At 39.5% G+C, this 19,230-nt stretch overlaps 1 protein-coding gene and 1 pseudogene across 4 annotated transcripts; both read right to left on the bottom strand.

Moving 5' to 3' along the window:
- Positions 1-717: 717 nt before the first annotated feature.
- Positions 718-2,308, bottom strand: LOC120190990 (annotated as a pseudogene).
- A 1,791-nt stretch (positions 2,309-4,099) lies between these two features.
- LOC120190992 (inositol-tetrakisphosphate 1-kinase 3-like) lies at positions 4,100-18,042 on the bottom strand. 4 transcript variants are annotated; one of them, XM_039193997.1, is made up of 8 exons: positions 17,920-18,042; positions 17,190-17,222; positions 15,551-15,671; positions 15,313-15,405; positions 14,708-14,827; positions 4,537-4,592; positions 4,354-4,438; positions 4,100-4,241 (listed from the first exon to the last, which is right to left on the bottom strand). In XM_039193997.1, the coding sequence occupies exons 3-8, from the start codon at positions 15,591-15,593 to the stop codon at positions 4,153-4,155; spliced, it is 486 nt and encodes a 161-aa protein (XP_039049928.1). In that variant the 5' UTR covers positions 15,594-15,671; positions 17,190-17,222; positions 17,920-18,042; the 3' UTR covers positions 4,100-4,152. The 4 variants fall into 4 exon arrangements, with proteins under 4 accessions (XP_039049928.1, XP_039049926.1, XP_039049927.1 ...); XM_039193995.1 differs by lacking the exons at positions 17,190-17,222; positions 17,920-18,042 and adding an exon at positions 16,860-17,099; XM_039193996.1 differs by lacking the exons at positions 17,190-17,222; positions 17,920-18,042 and having other exon boundaries at positions 15,551-16,037.
- Between the last annotated feature and the right edge of the window lie 1,188 nt (positions 18,043-19,230).

Genomic DNA, 19,230 nt, shown 5'->3' with positions numbered 1-19,230 from the left:
CACCATTTTTAGTATTATTGTTGAACCCTTTGCCATTGGCCCTTCCTTCGTGTTACAACTATTTTCAACTGTAAAAAAAACTTTGTCACATGCCGCTCTGTTTCTCTGACATACTATTTCAAAGTAGAGAGGAAGCTACCTTCAAAATAACCCACAAGAAGCTAAAGAGTAAGGCCAAGGATCCCCTTCTTTTGAAACTACAAGGCAGCCCCTCACCACCAAATGCCGGTCCTACAGCATTTCCTTTACACCCACTTTCCTTCAAATTAAAGAAAAAAAAACACCAATTGAAATTTGTATTGGTTACACGTTAGTTGAACTATTAGAAGTCAGCTAGTCTGTATTTAATAAAGAAATAAGCTTCTTTAATCTTTACTAAGTATGCTTGAATAGTCTAATTTCTACTCCCATCAAATGCTCCTTTTCTCTTTTTTTATAATGAAAGCGGATTACAGCTATTATTCATAAAACAAATCTTCAGTACGCTGCAAGCAATAGTAACGTGCAACCACATCCCTTGCCCCATTTCCCCTTTCTTCAATACACAAATAAACAACTCTTTGATAAATTTTACTACAATTACATCCCATGATGTCAGCTCGACTACAATATTACCGCAAAAGAGGGTGAAAAATACAAAGCCACACGGTTAAAAAAAACAAAGCGTGGTAAATGTTAATCAGTTAATCTCCCCTTTCCCTTCATTCTTTTCTTACATTATAGTTTTGGATTTTCTTGTTAGGGGTAAAACCTTAAAAGGCAACTTAGAACACCTCTCGCGGAAAAATCTTCTGAAAACCGGAGGGACAGATCTGAATCAGCCAAGTAAATCCTGGTGATTACAGAGTTCTTTCCTTAAACGTTGAGAGAACAGCCTGCAAGCATCAATACTTAGATCAACGGCAGCGGATAAGGCCACGTAAACAGCTGCATCCTCTGTACAGCTCACGTGCGCCACGCTCACCTCCACGCAAGGTTTACTGCACTTCCCTTCTCCTTCCACGCGAGCCGACATTACGAACCCTCGATACATACAAAACGGCCATAGTCCATACCCGAAATCCCCGCTACCCCTCGGACTACACGCTGGCCACGTCGCACTCCCCGGCGTCGCCCGTCCGTTAGAACCGCCTGCGGCGCCCAAGTCAATTACAAATTTCCCTCCTTTACTCGAACTCAGCGTCGACTCGGCTAGAACAATGGCTGCCGCGCTCATATCAGGAATGAGTTCGAAACGGTAACCGAGCCCGTCGGAAGAGCCACGTTCTCGCCAAGCCTCGAGACGGCCCCAAGGTTTCCAGGTGCCACCTCCTGGACGGAGAATAAGCCACGAGCCGGGATTGGAATGGCTGACTCGGTCCGATCCCGGTGAAGCCACGAACGGTGTAACCATTGAAGCCGCGGCTACTGGTGAGCCGGATAAGTCGTGAACCGTTATTGACCATCCTTTACGTTCTTTTCCTAGCCTTTCCCTTTCGCTTCCAAACGAGCTTAACCAACTCCGAGAGTTGCTCGACTCTGACTGTAACGACCTGTCCGATTTTAACTGAAAAAGTTTATTTGACAAGCAAAAAAAACAAACTAACAAAATAGAAAAAGTGAATAAAAAAAATTCGAGTTTGCTTTACCGTACTATTTTGCGTTCAAATTAACCAACTTTGCATAAAAGCGTGAAGATAGAATAATCAATGGGGATTATATAACTAACCTGGATCTTTGATTCCGACCACCGGTGTTTCTAAAACTGAATACTGGAAAACAAATCTGGGGTCGGGTTCCGCTTTGACATTCAAGTGAAACTGAGCAGAGGTACTTTTATTAGTTTCTTTCCCGACTGAAATCCAGCCATTGAGGAAAACACAAGCCCTGACTTCGGTTCCCGCCAGATCCAACGGTACCGACACTTTTCCTAGCAGACGCCCTGAGTTAACCCCGCAAGTAGTGCCTCTCCGGCCGATGTAGATAGCGATTTTGAGACAAGGTTTGGAAGAAGAAAAGATGGATTTCTCTGCGAGTTTGTCAATATCGACTTTACTGAGGTGGAAAGTAGCATCTAAGGTCTGTAGCTGTTTGTCGGGAAACTGATTCTCCGCCGGAATGCAGGGAACAGCAGCAGTTTGTAAGGGGAAATTCTTAAGCATAATCTTACAAAAACATGGCGATGAAGAAGGATGAACAACGGAGAGTGCAGGTCTCGACGCAACAGGAATTTTCAAGGCTAGATTGCCGACAGTAAGTCGTACGAAAGGGCAAGGGTCCATGTTTTTTTCTTCTGGTTTTGGCACTAGCCCTTTTTATTCAAAAACCGAGTCTTGCATATATATATAGCACCAGCAGTATACATGTGAATAGGAGTTGCATCGGAAAACGGGTTGTAAGCCAAAAATGTTTGCCTGAAACAATTTTGTACATTGGGCACAAATCGATGTATTTGGGAAAAAGGTATGGGAGGCAGGCAGGTAGGGGATGAATGAGTTTCAAAGTGGGTGGGGAAGGAAGAAGCTGGCGGTATCCCATGGAGGGGTTTGGGGTTTTAATAAAGTGGAGGTTTCATTTTTATTCGGTCGTTAGGATGGATCAGAATCTGATTACTGATTTTCACATAGATGAAGGATTTTGCGTGCTGTGATGCTGTCTGTGGGCACGTGGGTCAGTGCCAACGTATTTTTTGCAGAGGGCGATAAAGGCTTAGAACTCGGCATGTCGTGACTCGTGACGTAGAGGCAGAGATTTTGAATTGGGTTGGGTAAACAACCCATAATAGAAAATAGGAACCATGAAGCCCAAAGTAATTGAAATTTAGTCTATGTTATATCATACGAGTTGTTTGTGATGTAAGCAAGACTTGCAGAGGATAACGCACACGTAATCTTAAAGCTAAGGCCCGGAGATACTCATTTTTATCTCACGCTATTTCTTTTGTGTTGAACTCGAAACAGGACCAACCAAAGAAGAAAACCATGGGAATGCCAATAGTCTCCATAACTTCTGCTCCCAAAATCACCTTCATTCCCAATTATATATTCTCCGTACCTTCAATTAAGGTACGTAATCATCCATCTCCATCAATTTTCGGCACAGGGTTGTTGATAGAATGTTCATCGAGGCCGCAGAAGAAGGCAACCAAGCATCATATGAAGACAAGGCCACGCAAGACGCAGCCATGGGACGTAAGGAGGAAACCCACCGTTTACGCTCCTTTGCATCCGCTCCCTCCTGATTGGACCCTTGTTTCAAGCGGCGGCGATAATGATGATGGCGAGGTTGTTGAGGCTGCTCTCGCTGGCTCTGCTCTAGAGGCACCTGCTTCAACTGGGTAGTTTCTTGTTCATCGTTTGTCGGCTATAATATTGCTTCTCTGGGTTTTTGAAATGATTGAATGAAACTGGAATGTACTCTGAGGAATATCTATGTTCTTAAACCTGTCTTTGATTTCGAGGTGGATTTGCCCTTCAGTTAGTTTCAGTTATATTTGAAAATTATGCGTTTCCTTTTCCCCCTTTTTCAACCAGGGTAATATTAGTATAGTAACATACATTGCCAAAAAGGATACCATTGAGATTCTAGGAATAAACCGCAGGTTGATATCTGCCTATATCCAAATTACCATCCCTAGATTCATCAAGGTATATGTTATTTTTTATTGGAAATCTGGGCCATCAGCTGTATATTATAACATCTTGCAAGGTTTTGGGAGTTGGGTCAAAAATATTCCCGAAACTAAAGCACACGAGTTTTAAAAACAACGATCCTCTCATTATCAGCTACTGCTGTACTGCTATACCAAAAACAAGGAAAAAAGGAACAAAACAATGTGTATTTAATAAGATGGAAACTCCAGATGTTATTGGCTGTGGCTGGTTGCAGAAAGAGCTCACCCGTCAGTAAAAGGGTAGTTACAGGGTAGAAGAAAAGAATTAAGCACCACAGGGAGATTTTCATAGAGCTGTTTACATCATTAATAGGAGGACAAAATCCTACCAGCTCCATTCCTTTTGTGCTTTGATATGGCACCCTCCTCCAGCTGCTGCTAGCAGTGATTACACGATGATACAGAAGGGGGATAAAAGTAACAACCGCTAGACATATATTGCACATGTTATTAACAACGTCATCTGATGCTTTGGAGTGTCCCAGGCTTTCACAAAGTTTCTAGCTCGATATTTTCTTGTATCTACTCTGCATTAGGCTCAAGAGAAATTCTGTAAATATATATTCATACCCAGGCATTTTCCCATACCCTGCAATATTTTCACAAACGATTCAGAGCAAGTCAGTTAGTTGTCTGCATGGTGCATCAAAGTTCAAACAGAATGATGATAGCATGCTACAAATGGTATAAGTTTAACTTGCCAGGAAAGTAGTTTATGTCAATGACATAAAAATGATCCCTGGTCCCATGTTCCCAGATAATGTCTAGGTTAAAGAGCCGAAGACCCTACATATAACAATAAGAAATTAGAAATTAATCAAATTATTCTACAGACTGGTATATGTATAAACTAGAGAAATAATAGTAAAAAGGTAAAAAGCTACCAGGCGCCTCCGAAGCTCTTTGGCCAGTCTTTCAAGTAATGGGCGAGGGGGAAGTTCTGCAATAGAAGATAGGAAAAATATAAGAGTCTATTACTCTACTAAAGGCAAGGTTTAAGACGGCCTTCCACACTCGAACAGGATGCCCATTTTTCTAACACCCCACATATGTTGCATGGAATTTACTGAAAAGTCTCAATCAATTAAGTTCATCTTTTTCTAGCAAAACCCAGCAAACTTATTCAGACAAATTCCAAATACAATTACGTTGATCGAACATTGACGTTAAAAATGGGCCACAAGCAAAATTGCAAAAAATAGCTAATGAGAAGGGGTAAATTACTGGATGGGGCAACATACTAGCCACACTAACAACCCGAATATTTACAAAATAATATTAATTGAAATTGGAGGTAAATTGTGAAAATGGGTGAAATTAAGTGACTAAATTAAAATTTATGGAAACTTGTATACCATGTTTGAAGTAAAGGAAATTCAGGGACCAAGCCCTGAATTTCCTCTAAAACTATCGGTAGGCTTGATGATTTAATCACAAATGTTATTCCTTCAATTTTCTTCCTCTCACACCTCCACTTTAAAGTCTGATCCAAACGCCGTCCGAATTCCGATCGTTGTTTTGAAACCACCGTTGTGTTCATCATCGAGCGAGGAAACCCTTCAAATTAATGAAGCGAAACGCGGCCAAACGTCGGGAATTTCCAGTCAAAGTAGCGACGATTTTGTTAGCTCTATCGCCGAGGAAATCTTAAATTCACCGCTGATTGTTGCTCCGTTTACGACACCTCCCGCACCATCGTGTTCCTTGTGCCGTTCCGAGTTCACCGATGTCAACCTTGTCCGCCGTAGACGGCGGCGCGTGAGGAGGTGGTGCAGTCAAAGATTCGGCCGATTTGAAATCGAGCTCTCCGCCGTTCAAAAATTTGAACCGATCGTTGTAAGTATCTCGAAATCGCTCAAAATAATTTTTAGAAATTTTTTCGGGATTTTTAGGGCCCCGGAGGACGCCTCACGCGCCACACGCGCCGCCGCAGGGCGAGTGGCTGCTGGAAACCGGTTTGACCGGTTTGACCGGTCTGACCCGACCCGACCGTTGACCCGACCCGACCGTTGACCGTTGATCGTTGACTTTCTTTGACCAAAACTTAAAATGGATTTGACCGAGCATTAAACGACCGTTAATCTTTTCCGAGTATACCTATCCTGATAGTTTTCGACGTGCCGAATCCGTTTCCGTGGTCCGTTTTGTCAAATTCGAATCCGAAGGTCTCCAAATCTACGGTCAAAGTGGTTGACTTTGACTTTGACCAAGAATTTGAATTTTTGAAAAGTCATACTTTATGTTTTTCGACGCCCTGATTCCGATTCCGCAATCCGTTTGGCCAAATTCAGACTCGAAATACCTCAAATTGATAGTCAAACCCGAAAAATGCGTATATACTTAAGAAGTTAGCTTTGAACAATTAAATAGGATTTGAGACTGATAATATTATTGTTTGAAGGTACAAGAGACTCTCTGGATCATTCGACAGCTCGACCCAGCTCTTCTAGATCAGTTAAACCACGTGTCAGTATTCACTCGTTCGAAAACTGTAGCAGAGCGTGGTGAAACCAGCAATCAGTAGTTTGTTATTTGAATCTATTGTCGAGGTGTTCCCTACTTATTACTGAACTGTTTTATTGGTTTTAATATGTGGTACACTGAATTCATTGGTATTGTTTATTGATGCACCAATTTAATGTGACAATTTATGGAATATGGCTACTATCTAATTTTTGTTTTGAAATGGTATGATTACCATGTTTTTGGATTTTGGAATTTATGTCACGGTGCAATTGAATTTTGGAATTGAATTACGATGGAATAGCTCTGATCAAGCTAACTGGCCTAATGTGACTCTTGAGGGCCCCAAGATGTTTCATTAGGTCGGTTTTCCTTGCTGTGTGCTTAGGGTAGCTATATGGACTTATTGACTTGGGCTTAAGGATACAAGCTTCAGAGCCTATCCTTAAGTCGGCTTTCTTTTTGCTATGTGCATAAGTAAGCTATATGGAAATAATTTTGGGAACTACTGATGGTGTACCAGAAAAGGGTTTAAACTATGATTTTCAAAAAGTTAAACTCTTTTACGAATTTGTGAGATTACTGGACTATGATTTGTACCTATTGATTTTAGGGAAATGTTGGGACACACTAAGCCTAGCTCACCTTTTGAAAATGTTTTCCTCCTTTCAGATACTGTTGGTTAGATACCTTGGTTCGAGCACTTGGAGGATCAACATATCTCTTGAAGTAAATCAGATTGTAATGTTTTTATCTGGCAAGTTGACTTTATTTTGGTGACTGGACCTTATTTTAAAATATCGGATTTTATAATGATAAATCTTTTGCTAATACTGTTTCGGTTTATTGTGATTGAATTTGAAGACATGTTTAAATTAAATTATTATTTATTGGTACTATATTTACGAGTTGGATTTTGATAGTATAATTTGTTTATAATTTCATGTTATTTATAATGTGATTTTATATTGATGGAATAACGGTTGCGAAAAATGTCTTTAATAATCATAATGTGATCCACTAGACTTAGTCGAAACGCATAGGTCGGGTCTAGGGGGTTACATTTATTGGTATTAGAGCTTTTGGTTTTTAACCCTCGGACTGTGTATGAGTCCACATTGAAATACGGTTTTGAAATATTTTACAAAACGAGTTACTAAGGCCATGTCACAAAGTTATTAAGATTTTAACTATGTTTGAGACTCCAAGTGCTTATCTAACCCTAAGTTTTATCTTCTGTAGTAAACTTGAGATCCATCAAAATGAGTGCTAGACGTAGTCGTCGAACTAGCCGTGGACGAGGTCGAGTGGCTAGATTCGCAGATCCGATCGATGAGATACGGGTAGATCCCCCACCTCCGATAGGTGATCATGCTCCTACGACCCCAACGGATCTGCCTCCTGCCGCTGGTATTGGCATGACTACACCGATAATAGAAGCGACCGATATGAGTCAGAGTCTACCGGAGTTGCTTTGGATGAGAATTTTGGTAGACAATTTCTGCAGTTAATACAGGAGCAGTCAGAGCTACTGGTGTTGTATCTAAGGTTCCTATTCGCAGACTTTGATTGCAATGGAGTTAGAACTTTTGGGGGACAGATAGGTGGAGCTCCTACTGAAGCTGAAGATTGGCTCCAGGATACAGAGACGCATGGATCAGTTGGGTTTGGACTCAACTAAGAGATATCAGGGTGCTGTGGCGATGTTAGATGGCAATGCCTACACTTGGTGGGAGTCAGTGACCAGTAGTGTTCCTACCGATCGTTTGACCTGGAATTTCTTTAAGGATCGCTTTCGGAGTTTTTCTGGGAGAGCGCTACTTAGCTCAGAGACGACAACAGTTTCAAGACCTGGTTCAGGGAGACATGACTGTTTCTGAATATGAGATCGAGTTCTTGAAGTTGCTGAAGTATGGATTCAGTATGGTACCTACGGAGAGAGATCGATGTCGTAAATTTGCCCTTGGACTCAGATACGAGTGCGTAGGCAAGTTGTAACCCATCAGGATGAGATATTTGATGTGCTGGTGGGCAGAGCCAAATATGCGGAAGAGGAGGTTTTAGCTTCTGGTAGAGAGCGTGTTGATCAAGATCGATCTAAGAAATTTTCAGGCCCGATGGAATCATCACACAGTCCGGGAAAGACTCGTACTTCAGCCCCTCAGAGAAACAATACACGTTTCAGGCCTGCAGCATCCTCACCTTTAGCTGTCAGTCGAGGCGGTTCCTCGTCGTATTATAATGGGCCCCTTTGTGAGTATTGTGGTAAACAGCACTCAGGAGAGTGTCGTAAGAAGATGGGTCTTTGCTATCAGTGTGGATCTAGTGGTCATTATCGGAGGGATTGTCCTCAGTTAGTTTCGTTTGAGCAGACCACTACCCAAACTCCTGTGCGTTCGCAGACTACAGTACAGACCCCAATTAGAGATCGTAGTCAAGGAAAGACTCGAGGATCAGCGTCCAGGATAGACAGTAGCCCGACCTCAGCAAAATAGAGGCCAACAGCTTCTGAGGCTAGACAGCCAGCTTTAGTTTTATGCAACTAGACGTCGTGATGACAGAGATGAGCCTGAGGTTATTGCAGTACATTTACTATTTATTCTACCCCATACTTTGCATTATTGGACAATGGCTCCACTCACTCCTATATCGAGCTCAGTATCTCGAAACCTTCAGATTCCGATCGAGAACACTGAAATACTATTACAGTTACAAGTCCAGTAGGACAAGTTATTAGTGAATAAAGTTTCGGCGTTGTCCTCTCGAGGTTCAGGAGAAATTTTTCTCGCTGATCTTATGGAACTTCCTTTAGGGAGTTCGATCTAATTCTTGGAATGGATTGGTTGAATAAACACAGGTAAAGCTGGATTGCGAATACAAGCGGGCTACTCTGAAGACTTCAGATGGTCAGACTGTTGTTAATTGGTGAACGGCGTGGTTATCTCTACAATATAGTTTCAGCGATTGGAAATTGATCATATGATCCGGAAGGGATATGAGACCTTCATTGCTTGTATTTTGAACACCAAAGGTGCGTTGTCCACGATCGAGGAGATTCGTACAGTTAGCGAGTTTCCTGATGTTTTTCCTGAGGAGTTTGCCTGGGTTACCTCTTGATAGAGAGGTAGAGTTCGAGATTGAGACTTATCGGGATCTTCACCTATTTATGGCACCTTATCGTATGGCTCCAAAGGAACTTAAGGAGTTGAAAGTCCAATTGCAAGAATTATTCGATCGAGGATTTATCCGACATAGTACTTCACCATGGGAGCTCCAGTTCTATTCGTGAAAAAGAAGGATGGGTCGCTAAGATTATGTATTGACTATCGGAAATTGAACAAGATGACGGTCAAGAATAAATACCCATTACCCAGGATTGATGACTTATTTGATAAATTGCGAGGAGCTACTGTATTCTCTAAGATTGATCTTCGTTCGGGTATTCAATTGAAAGTTAAAGGATCTGATGTTGCAAAAACAGCCATTCGCACTAGATATGGTCATTATGAATTTTTAGTGATGCCTTTTGGTTTGACGAACTCCTGTAGCTTTTATGGATTTGATGAATCGGTGTTCCGACCATATTTGGATCAATTTGTGGTGGTCTTCATTGACGATATTCTGATCTATTCTCGTACTGAGGCAGAGCATGACGAGCATTTGAAGATCGTTCTGCGGACTTTGAGAGAGCATCGTCTATATGCCAACTAAGCAAGTGTGAGTTTTGGCTTCAAGAAGTGTCATTTCTGGGGCATATTATTTCTGCGCGAGGTGTTCAGGTTGATCCCAGCAAGATAGAGGCTATTATGAATTGGAAACGACCTAAGAACGTATCTGAAATCCGCAGTTTCTTGGGCTTGGCTGGTTATTATCGACGTTTTGTTGAGGGCTTCTCGATCATTGCTTCTCCTTTGACAAAGTTGTTAAGGAAGAATGTGCTGTTTGACTGGGGCGAGGCACAACAGGAGAGCTTTGAGAAATTAAAGGCGGTTTTGACTCAAGCACCGGTGTTGATTCAACCAGAGTCCGGGAAGGATTTTACAGTGTATAGTGATGCTTCACATTCAGGACTTGGTTGTGTTTTAATGCAGGAAAGTAAGGTGGCTTATGCATCCCGTCAGCTGCGGCCGCATGAGAGTAACTATCCTACTCACGATTTAGAGTTGGCAGCAGTAATTTTTGCCTTGAAGATTTGGAGACACTATCTTTATGGAGAAGTTACATTTTCACAGATCAAGCTTAAAGTATCTTCTGACCCAGAAGGAACTTAATTTGAGACAGCGTCGCTGGTTAGAGCTTCTAAAGGATTATGATTGCGTGATTGATTACCACCCTGGTAAAGCTAACATTGTAGCAGATGCTTTGAGTCGAAAGACGGTATCAGAGTTGAGGTCTTTAATGGCCAAGATGAATTTATATGACGATGGCACTTTGTTAGCAGAATTGCAAGTTAAGCCGACCTTGGTTGATAAGATCAAAACTAAGCAGCCCCTTGATAGCTCCTTGCTTTCCATCTTTGAGCAAGTAGAGCAGGGGACAAACTCAGATTACGCAATTGATCAGGATGAAGTTTTATGCTTTAAAGGTAGATATTGTGTGCCTGATGATGCTGAGTTGAGGTAGACTATCCTTACTGAGGCTATAGTAGTCCATATGCTATGCACCCCGGAGGAGATAAGATGTACCGGAATTTGAGAGAGAGGTATTATTGGATTGGTATGAAGAAAGACATATCTGACTTTGTGGCTAGGTGTTTGACTTGTCAGCAAGTTAAGGCAGAACATCAACATCCATTAGGTTTGTTACAGCCTATCAAGATTCCTGAATGGAAATGGGAGCGTATTACTATGGATTTTGTTACTGGCTTGCCGATGACTCCTTCGAAAAAAGATTCAGTTTGGGTGATTGTTGACACTTACAAAGTCATCTCACTTCATTCCTGTGCGAGTAAATTATACTTTGGATAAGCTGGCAAGATTGTATATTTCAGAGATTGTCAGATTGCATGGTGTTCCATTGTCTATTATTTCTGATCGAGATCGAGATTTACTTCGAGATTTTGGAAGGCGTTACATACGGCTTTGGGAACAAGATTGGATTATAGTACATCCTTTCATCCACAAACTGATGGTCAATCTGAGAGAGTAATTCAGATTCTGGAGGATATGTTGCGGGGTTGCGTAATCGATTTTCATGGTAGTTGGGAGAACTTTTTGCCGTTGGCTGAATTTGCTTACAATAGTTATCAGATCATCATTCGTATGGCACCCTATGAAGCGCTCTATGGGCGTAAATGTCGCACTCGATCTGTTGGACTGAGTTGCGTGATAGGAAAACGTTGGGACCTGAGTTAGTGCGAGAGACGGAGGACACAGTCAGATTAATCCGTGACCGTCTGAAAGGCATTTGATAGGCAGAAATCTTATGCAGATCAAAGAAGGAAGATATACAGTTTGAAGTGGGAGATCGGGTCTTTTTGAAAGTTTCACCCTGGAAGAAAGTATTGAGATTCGGGCGTAAGGGTAAATTGAGTCCAAGATTTATTGGACCATTTCGTATCTTGAAGAGGGTAGACCTGTTGCATATCAGCTTGAGTTGCCTTCTGAGCTAAGTCGTATTCATGATGTCTTTCATGTATCAATGTTGAGGAGATACCGTCCAGATCCAGGTCACATTATTCAGGTTGAAGAAGTAGAGCTGAGACCTAATTTGTCATATGAAGAGAGCCCATTCAGATCTTAGAGAGATGAACGAGTTCTTCGGAATAGACGAATTCCAATGGTCAAAGTTCAGTGGAGTAATCGAGGCCCCTCAGAAGCTACTTGGGAGACATTGGAGTCAATGGAGGCTCAGTTTCCTCAACTATTCTCGTAAGGTAAATTTCGAGGACGAAATTTCTTGTAGAGGAGAATTGTAACAACCCGAATATTTACAAAATAATATTAATTGAAATTGGAGGTAAATTGTGAAAATGGGTGAATTAAGTGACTAAATTAAAATTTATGAAAACTTGTATGCCATGTTTGAAGTAAAGGAAATTCAGGGACCAAGCCCTGAATTTCCCCTAAAACTGTCGGTAGGCTTGATAATTTAAGCGTGATTTCTGATTTACAATCAGAAATCACAAATGCTATTCCTTCAATTTTCTTCCTCTCACACCTCCACTTTCAAGTCCATCCAAACGCCGTCCGAATTCCGATCGTTGTTTTGAAACCACCGTTGTTCATCATCGAGCGATGAACAAACCCTTCAAATTAATTGAAGTGAAACGCGGCCAAACGTCGGGAATTTCCAGTCAAAGTAGCGACGGTTTTGTTAGCTCTATCGCCGAGGAAATCTTAAATTCACCGCTAATCGTTGCTCCGTTTACGACACCTCCCGCACCATCGTGTTCCTTGTGCCGTTCCGAGTTCACCGGTGTCAACCTTGTCCGCCGTAGACGGCGGTGCGTGAGGAGGTGGTGCAGTCAAAGATTCGACCGATTTGAAATCGAGCTCTCCGCCGTTCAAAAATTTGAACCGATCGTTGTAAGTATCTCGAAATCGCTCAAAATTTTTTAGAAAATTTCTGGGATTTTTAGGGCCCCGGAGGACGCCTCACGCCACACGCGCCGCCGCAGGGCGAGTGGCTGCTGGAAACCGGTTTTCAACCGGTTCTGATCGGTTTGACCTGTTTCAACCGGTTCGAACCGATTTGATCGGTCTGAACCGGTTTGATCGGTCTGAACCGGTTTGATCGGTCTGAACCGGTTTGACCGGCCCGACCCGACCGTTGACCCAACCCGACCCAACCGTTGACCCGACCCGACACGACTGTTGACCGTTGACTTTCTTTGACCAAAACTTAAAATGGCTTTGACCGAGCATTAAACGACCGTTAATCTTTTCCGAGTATACCTATCCTGATAGTTTTTCGACGTGCCGAATCCGTTTCCGTGGTCCGTTTTGTCAAATTCGAATCCGAAGGTCTCCAAATCTACGGTCAAAGTGGTTGACTTTGACCAAGAATTTGAATTTTCGAAAAGTCATACTTTATGTTTTTCGACGCCCTGATTCCGATTCCGCAATCCGTTTGGCCAAATTCAGACTCGAAATACCTCAATTGATAGTCAAACCCGAAAAATGCGTATATACTTAAGAAGTTAGCTTTGAACAATTAAATAGGATTTGAGACTGATAAATATTATTGTTTGAAGGTACAAGAGACTCTCCGGATCGTTCGACAGCTCGACCCAGCTCTTCTAGATCAGTTAAACCACGTGTGCCAGTATTCACCCGTTCGAAAATTGTAGCAGAGTGGTGAAACCAGCAATCAGATTTGTTATTTGAATCTATTGTCGAGGTGTGTTCCCTACTTATTACTGAACTGTTTTATTGGTTTTAATATGTGGTACACCGAATTCATTGGTTATTGTTTTATTGATGCACCAATTTAATGTGACAATTTATGGAATATGGCTGCTATCTAATTTTTGTTTTGAAATGGTATATGATTACCATGTTTTTGGATTTATGGAATTTATGTCACGGTGCAATTGAATTTTGGAATTGAATTACGATGGAATAGCTCTGATCAAGCTAACTGGGCCTAATGTGACTCTTGAGGGCCCCAAGATGTTTCATTAGGTCGGCTTTCCTTTGCTGTGTGCTTAGGGTAAGCTATATGGACTTATTGACTTGGGCTTAAGGATACAAGCTTCAGAGCCTATCCTTAAGTCGGCTTTCTTTTTGCTATGTGCATAAAGTAAGCTATATGGAAAATAATTTTGGGAACTACTGATGGTGTACCAGAAAAGGGTTTAAACTATGATTTTCAAAAAGTTAAACTCTTTTACGAATTTGTGAGATTATTGGACTATGATTTGTACCTATTGTGATTTTATGGAAATGTTGGGACACACTGAGCCTAACTCACCTTTTTGAAATGTTTTTCCCCTTTCAGATACTGTTGGTTAGATACATTGGTTCGAGCACTTGGAGGATCAACATATCTCTTGAAGTAAATCAGATTGTAATGTTTTTATCTGGCAAGTTGACTTTATTTTAGTGACATAGACCTTATTTTAAAATATCGGATTTTATAATGATAAATCTTTTGCTAATACTGCTCGGTTTATTGTGATTTTGAATTTGAAGACATGTTTTAAATTAAATTATTATTTATTGGTACTATTTTACGAGTTATTTTGATAGTATAATTTGTTTATAATTTCATGTTATTTATAATGTGATTTTATATTGATGGAATAACGGTTGCGAAAAATATCTTTAATAATCATAATGTGATCCACTATACTTAGTCGAAACGCATAGACCGGGTCTAGGGATTACACCAAATCTGCATCATCTGCAGAAGCTGCAGCACAGGAAACCCGTGGAAACCGAAAAACACCCTTAATTTTTGAGAGCTCTCTTTTAGTCACATCAGGTAAAGAGAAACGTCTAACCACTTTAATGGCTTCTCCAACAATATAAACCTTGAAGAGTACACCTCCTACAGACATTAGGAAAAAGACAGTACGGCAGTTAGGTATTGCACATTAAAGCCATAAAATTTAAGTTATAAAGCCTCTTAAGAACTGCAGTTGCATACCGTGGTTAACAAACTCCTGAAGAACAAGTGGAGGTTCTAGTTTCTGGAGAGAGTATTGATCATAAGCAAGTGATAATTCATGTGACTTTGCACTTCCATCAGCAACCAATGGTTTTGCCACTGAAATGATGGGAAAATGCAAGTTCGATTAGAACAAATTGCCATGAAAACTATTAGTAGAATTAAGTTTTATATATTATATAAAGCTAAAGTAAATCACATGATTGGGAGCATGATCTAGGCAAAGCATATCTATATGGTTGTCCCTTGTTCCCATATGTAATGGGTAAAGGGGAGGTAAGATAGTAGGCTGCCCCCAACACTAGGTTGAGAGCAGCTTCCGTAGGAGACCTCCAAATTATGAAATGCCTTTCATGGGACTTGATCCCACGATCTCAAGGTTAAGAACCTTGTGCTCTACCAACTGAGCTGGATGGTCATTTCAAAGCATATCTATATGTTTTTTGGCTGATCTCACAGACTAAGCAGACCAGACGAAAGATTATTAAGCCTAATGCACAACCTAAATACAGAAGAATTTGTACAACTTCAATGGCCCTATAGTATGCTACCACATATGATAACAGAAGACAAAATATGCATACCAAGGGGTAGTATCAGCCCAGCTTTGTTTACAGCATCAGCAATGGATGATGCATCTTTTTTAATTACTAATTGCCTAGGAACACCAACTTTTCCTGCATGGTAAAACATTAATATCAACTTTGATCAGCAAGGGGGTTAATGTGATGATGTTTCATCAAAAACCAAAAAGTAGTTGGTGTGAGAGGGAGGAAAAGGCTTCCGTTCTAATGTCAACAAAAAAAGGACAGTGCAAATTACCATAGGAGTTGGATAAATTCATGTCCGCAAAACATTGTAGCATTGATTGGCGATTGCGTAAATGTTGTATAGCATCAGGAGGATCGAGAACTGTGACTTCTGGATGTGTTTGTCTATAATTCTGCAGTTATATGGTAAAGAATGTAAGAAGGAATGTTCTCAACACAAAATGTGTAGAAAGCATACAAATAGCCCTAGAGACAAAAGCTTCACTCAAATAACTTCCAATGCATGTAAAACCAATTACTCTCCAAAATCAAAAACTTCATAACCCTTCGCCGAGAAAGAAAAGGAAAAAGATCTACAATCCTTGTTCCTTAATTTTCACCATTTATAATTTCCACCTTAAGAATTCCATTCATTCTATTAAGAAGAAAAGCTTTTGAAACAGACATCTAGAATGCTTCATATGTTTATAATCCACTGGGTATTCATACACAATCACAAGGCAGATTTCTAATTTTTCCTTCGGCACTGTGACTAACAACAAACCATCCTCTGATTGCAACATAAAACCACACAGAAACTGAACTATTGAGACTTGAAAACATTTCATACAAGACAATAACAAGATATTTAAGAAAGCAGAGCAACATGGCAAGCATGACCCCCATTAAATAACCAAATCAACAGACCACCACAAAAAAGAGAAACTTAACGAATTAAGCAACATAAACAAATGAAGCCGTTTGAAAATAAACATCAAAACAGGCTCACTATATGAAAGCTAACAACTAAAAGAAGACAATTAAAAAACTGTATCAAAAGGAGCTGGGCACGTACTACAATTTTTACCAGTGCCTGCACCTACATACTAAAGAACAAGTTCAAACCAGCCTGGGAGCATAAAAAGGGAAATTGGACCACTACTAACTAACTGAACTTGCAATCTAGCAACAGATTCCAAAGAAGTTGAGCATGATTTAAGAAGATGATACCTCTATAGACCTACAATTATTAAAATATTGAGAATTGTTAACTGGACTATTTATTTACTCTTAACGTAATACAAATAACAAGCAATATCTAAGTTCCAAAGAACAACTAATAAATTTGAAAGAATTTTAATCTTGCTGTTGCTGAGGCACAAGTTGGTTGCTGTCATTCTAGAACACATAATGGTATTTGCAAACAACTGAATCATTTTGCCGGTCACTTCGTCAAGCATGATATAGCAAATATAGAGGTACACCAGATCCTATACTTATTAGGTTTGAGTCAGGACAGAAAGGTGTGAACTATACGCAGGACAAATGAAGCCATACAAAACAAAGTAAAAGTTTGCTTCACAGGTAATGCTAAGGAAAACCTGAAAAATCAGCTAGATGGCCATGGAAGTAGAAACATATTCACTCGCTGGAATCTTAAGGCCTCGACCTCAACTATCCAGTCAGGTTTCATGAGGAAGGAAAGGGCAATAAGTCCGCAAATTATATTAGCCACTTATGAGAGTTAAACACCACAGTTGTCTGACACCTGTCACTGGGTTATTTGGCTCCTCACAAGTAAAAACACATCAAAACCACAACACAATGTATCGAACAGAAGCGGCTTCACCCTCAATCATTCCACAACACCCCACATGTAAGAGAAAAGAGAAAAAAACGCATAAAATATGTGGTCTAGAATTTGGACCAACCTCAATAATCTGGCGCCATTCTTTTCCAGTCAACTGCATCAGATACGGAAAATGGGTCATGTTACGTGAGACCATGAACGTGCAAGTGATTATTTGCATCTCTTTTTTCTCTTTTCATCTCATCATGAAATTTAATAACAGATCAATTAAAGACAATTAAAAATATGCAAAGACATATCAACTAACCGCCAAACCCAAGCCTTTTCTCCTATCAAGGTACAAAACTACCACACCCCTTAGTTTAAAAACACAACAGAATCGAACCCATATTTTAATATTAGCAGAGGATCATGTCCCAGTCACTTAATAAAGAATAAATAAATACCATTCCCATAGAGCCATGGAGGAATTGAAGCAAGTCTAAGGTTCAACTTGAAAAATATAAAATTAACGATAATTACATTTTTACCAGCAACAAAGTCAAAATTTATGATACAAGAAACCCTGTAAATAATAAATATCTTAAGGATCAATCCAAAATAAAATAAGGAAATGACATATTATAATCACTATAATAAACCAAAGCCATAAAATAAAAATCTGACTTATTGAAGTTGTACTATTGGGTGTAATATCATTCACATAAACTGCGACAACGACGTCAAATGGGAGAATGATATTTTCTCGATGTCGGAATCACAAACTTTAGATTCCAAAACGATCAACTAACCAACAAAAAAAGCATAGCCCAACAAGAAGAAGAAAACAAAATGGAATACTCAATATGCACCTGGCTAAACCTTCAAACTTGGGTTGTAAAAAGCTCTTAATTTTCTTAGAGGTAAGGGCATAACCGACAACAACAACAACAACCTTTTGTTGTTGTAAACCTCCTATGGAAATTTGCGACATCGTTTCGGGTTGCTCCTCCTCGTCGTAATGGTCGCAATGAGAGAACTCTTCCTCCAACCTCATATTGAAGTAAATCAGGCTAATAATAAAAGACAATGCGCGTACTTCACTACTTAAAGATCCGCGATATTTCAGAAAGTCGGTTACACAAAAAAACCAAAATCAAATAAAACAGCGAAGGGCAAATGACCAAAATAAAAGGGCGAGGCGGGGACAAAAGGGGTAAGAGGGTTTGGAAAACGAATACGCGTCGATAAATAAACTCAATTCTCAAAATACGTCCAAATTGTCATTGTTAATAACGCTTAAATGGACCTTTGCCCTTTACTGACTGTTTGGTTGAAGATATATCTTATTATCGGGGAATAGAAATTTTATTTTTTCGTTTCGTTGGTTAATATTTTCAGTTACTGATAATCTTTTATTACTGACATTAAATTTTTTAGGGTATATTATCGGGAATGTAATTATCTCATTCATTTAAGTATTGTTGGATTACCGGTGTTTTAGACTAAAATGCCCTTAATTTTTTTTTCAAAAATATCATTCTTCTGTCTTTGAATAATAAAATTTATACAAATGTTAAATTACAAATTTATCCTTAAACTATTATAGATTTATAAAAAAAATCCATAATTAGAATTTTATATGAAGTTCAGGGTTTAAAATAAAATTTTACCCTTTCATTAAACCTATTTATCTTTTTAATTTTGTAAAAAATTATATATAAATTTTTATGAATTTAAATTTTTTAAATAAATATATAAATTAATTATAGTAATTTATAGTAGAATTCAACTTGTTAAAAATAAATATATATAAGGACCATTTTGGTAAAATATACATTATATAATCTTTTATATTTTAATCAACACTATAATCTTATATTCTCTAAAAACTAACAAAACACACAAAATACAACATTCCCAGTAATCATATTCCTCGATAATCTTTTATTCCAACTACATTCTGTGAACCAAATGCATCTGAGTTACTCGTAAAGTATTTTTTAAGACATTTTGTCCTGTAAAGTATAAATCGTTATCTTATTTACCACAATAAAAAATCACATGGGTAAATTACATATTTAGTCACTCCACTATTTATGCGATTCTTTTTGAATTACTCAACTTTTTTTCTTCAAAATCATCACTAAACTTATGTTTTTGTTACGTTTTGATTTCCTAAT

Source organism: Hibiscus syriacus, unplaced genomic scaffold (genome assembly GCF_006381635.1).
Source record: "Hibiscus syriacus cultivar Baekdansim isolate YM2019G1 unplaced genomic scaffold, ASM638163v2 tig00116964_pilon, whole genome shotgun sequence".
NCBI lineage: Eukaryota > Viridiplantae > Streptophyta > Magnoliopsida > Malvales > Malvaceae > Hibiscus > Hibiscus syriacus.
The sequence above is the reverse complement of the archived record's forward strand: the minus strand, read 5'-3'. Positions and strand labels throughout refer to the sequence as shown.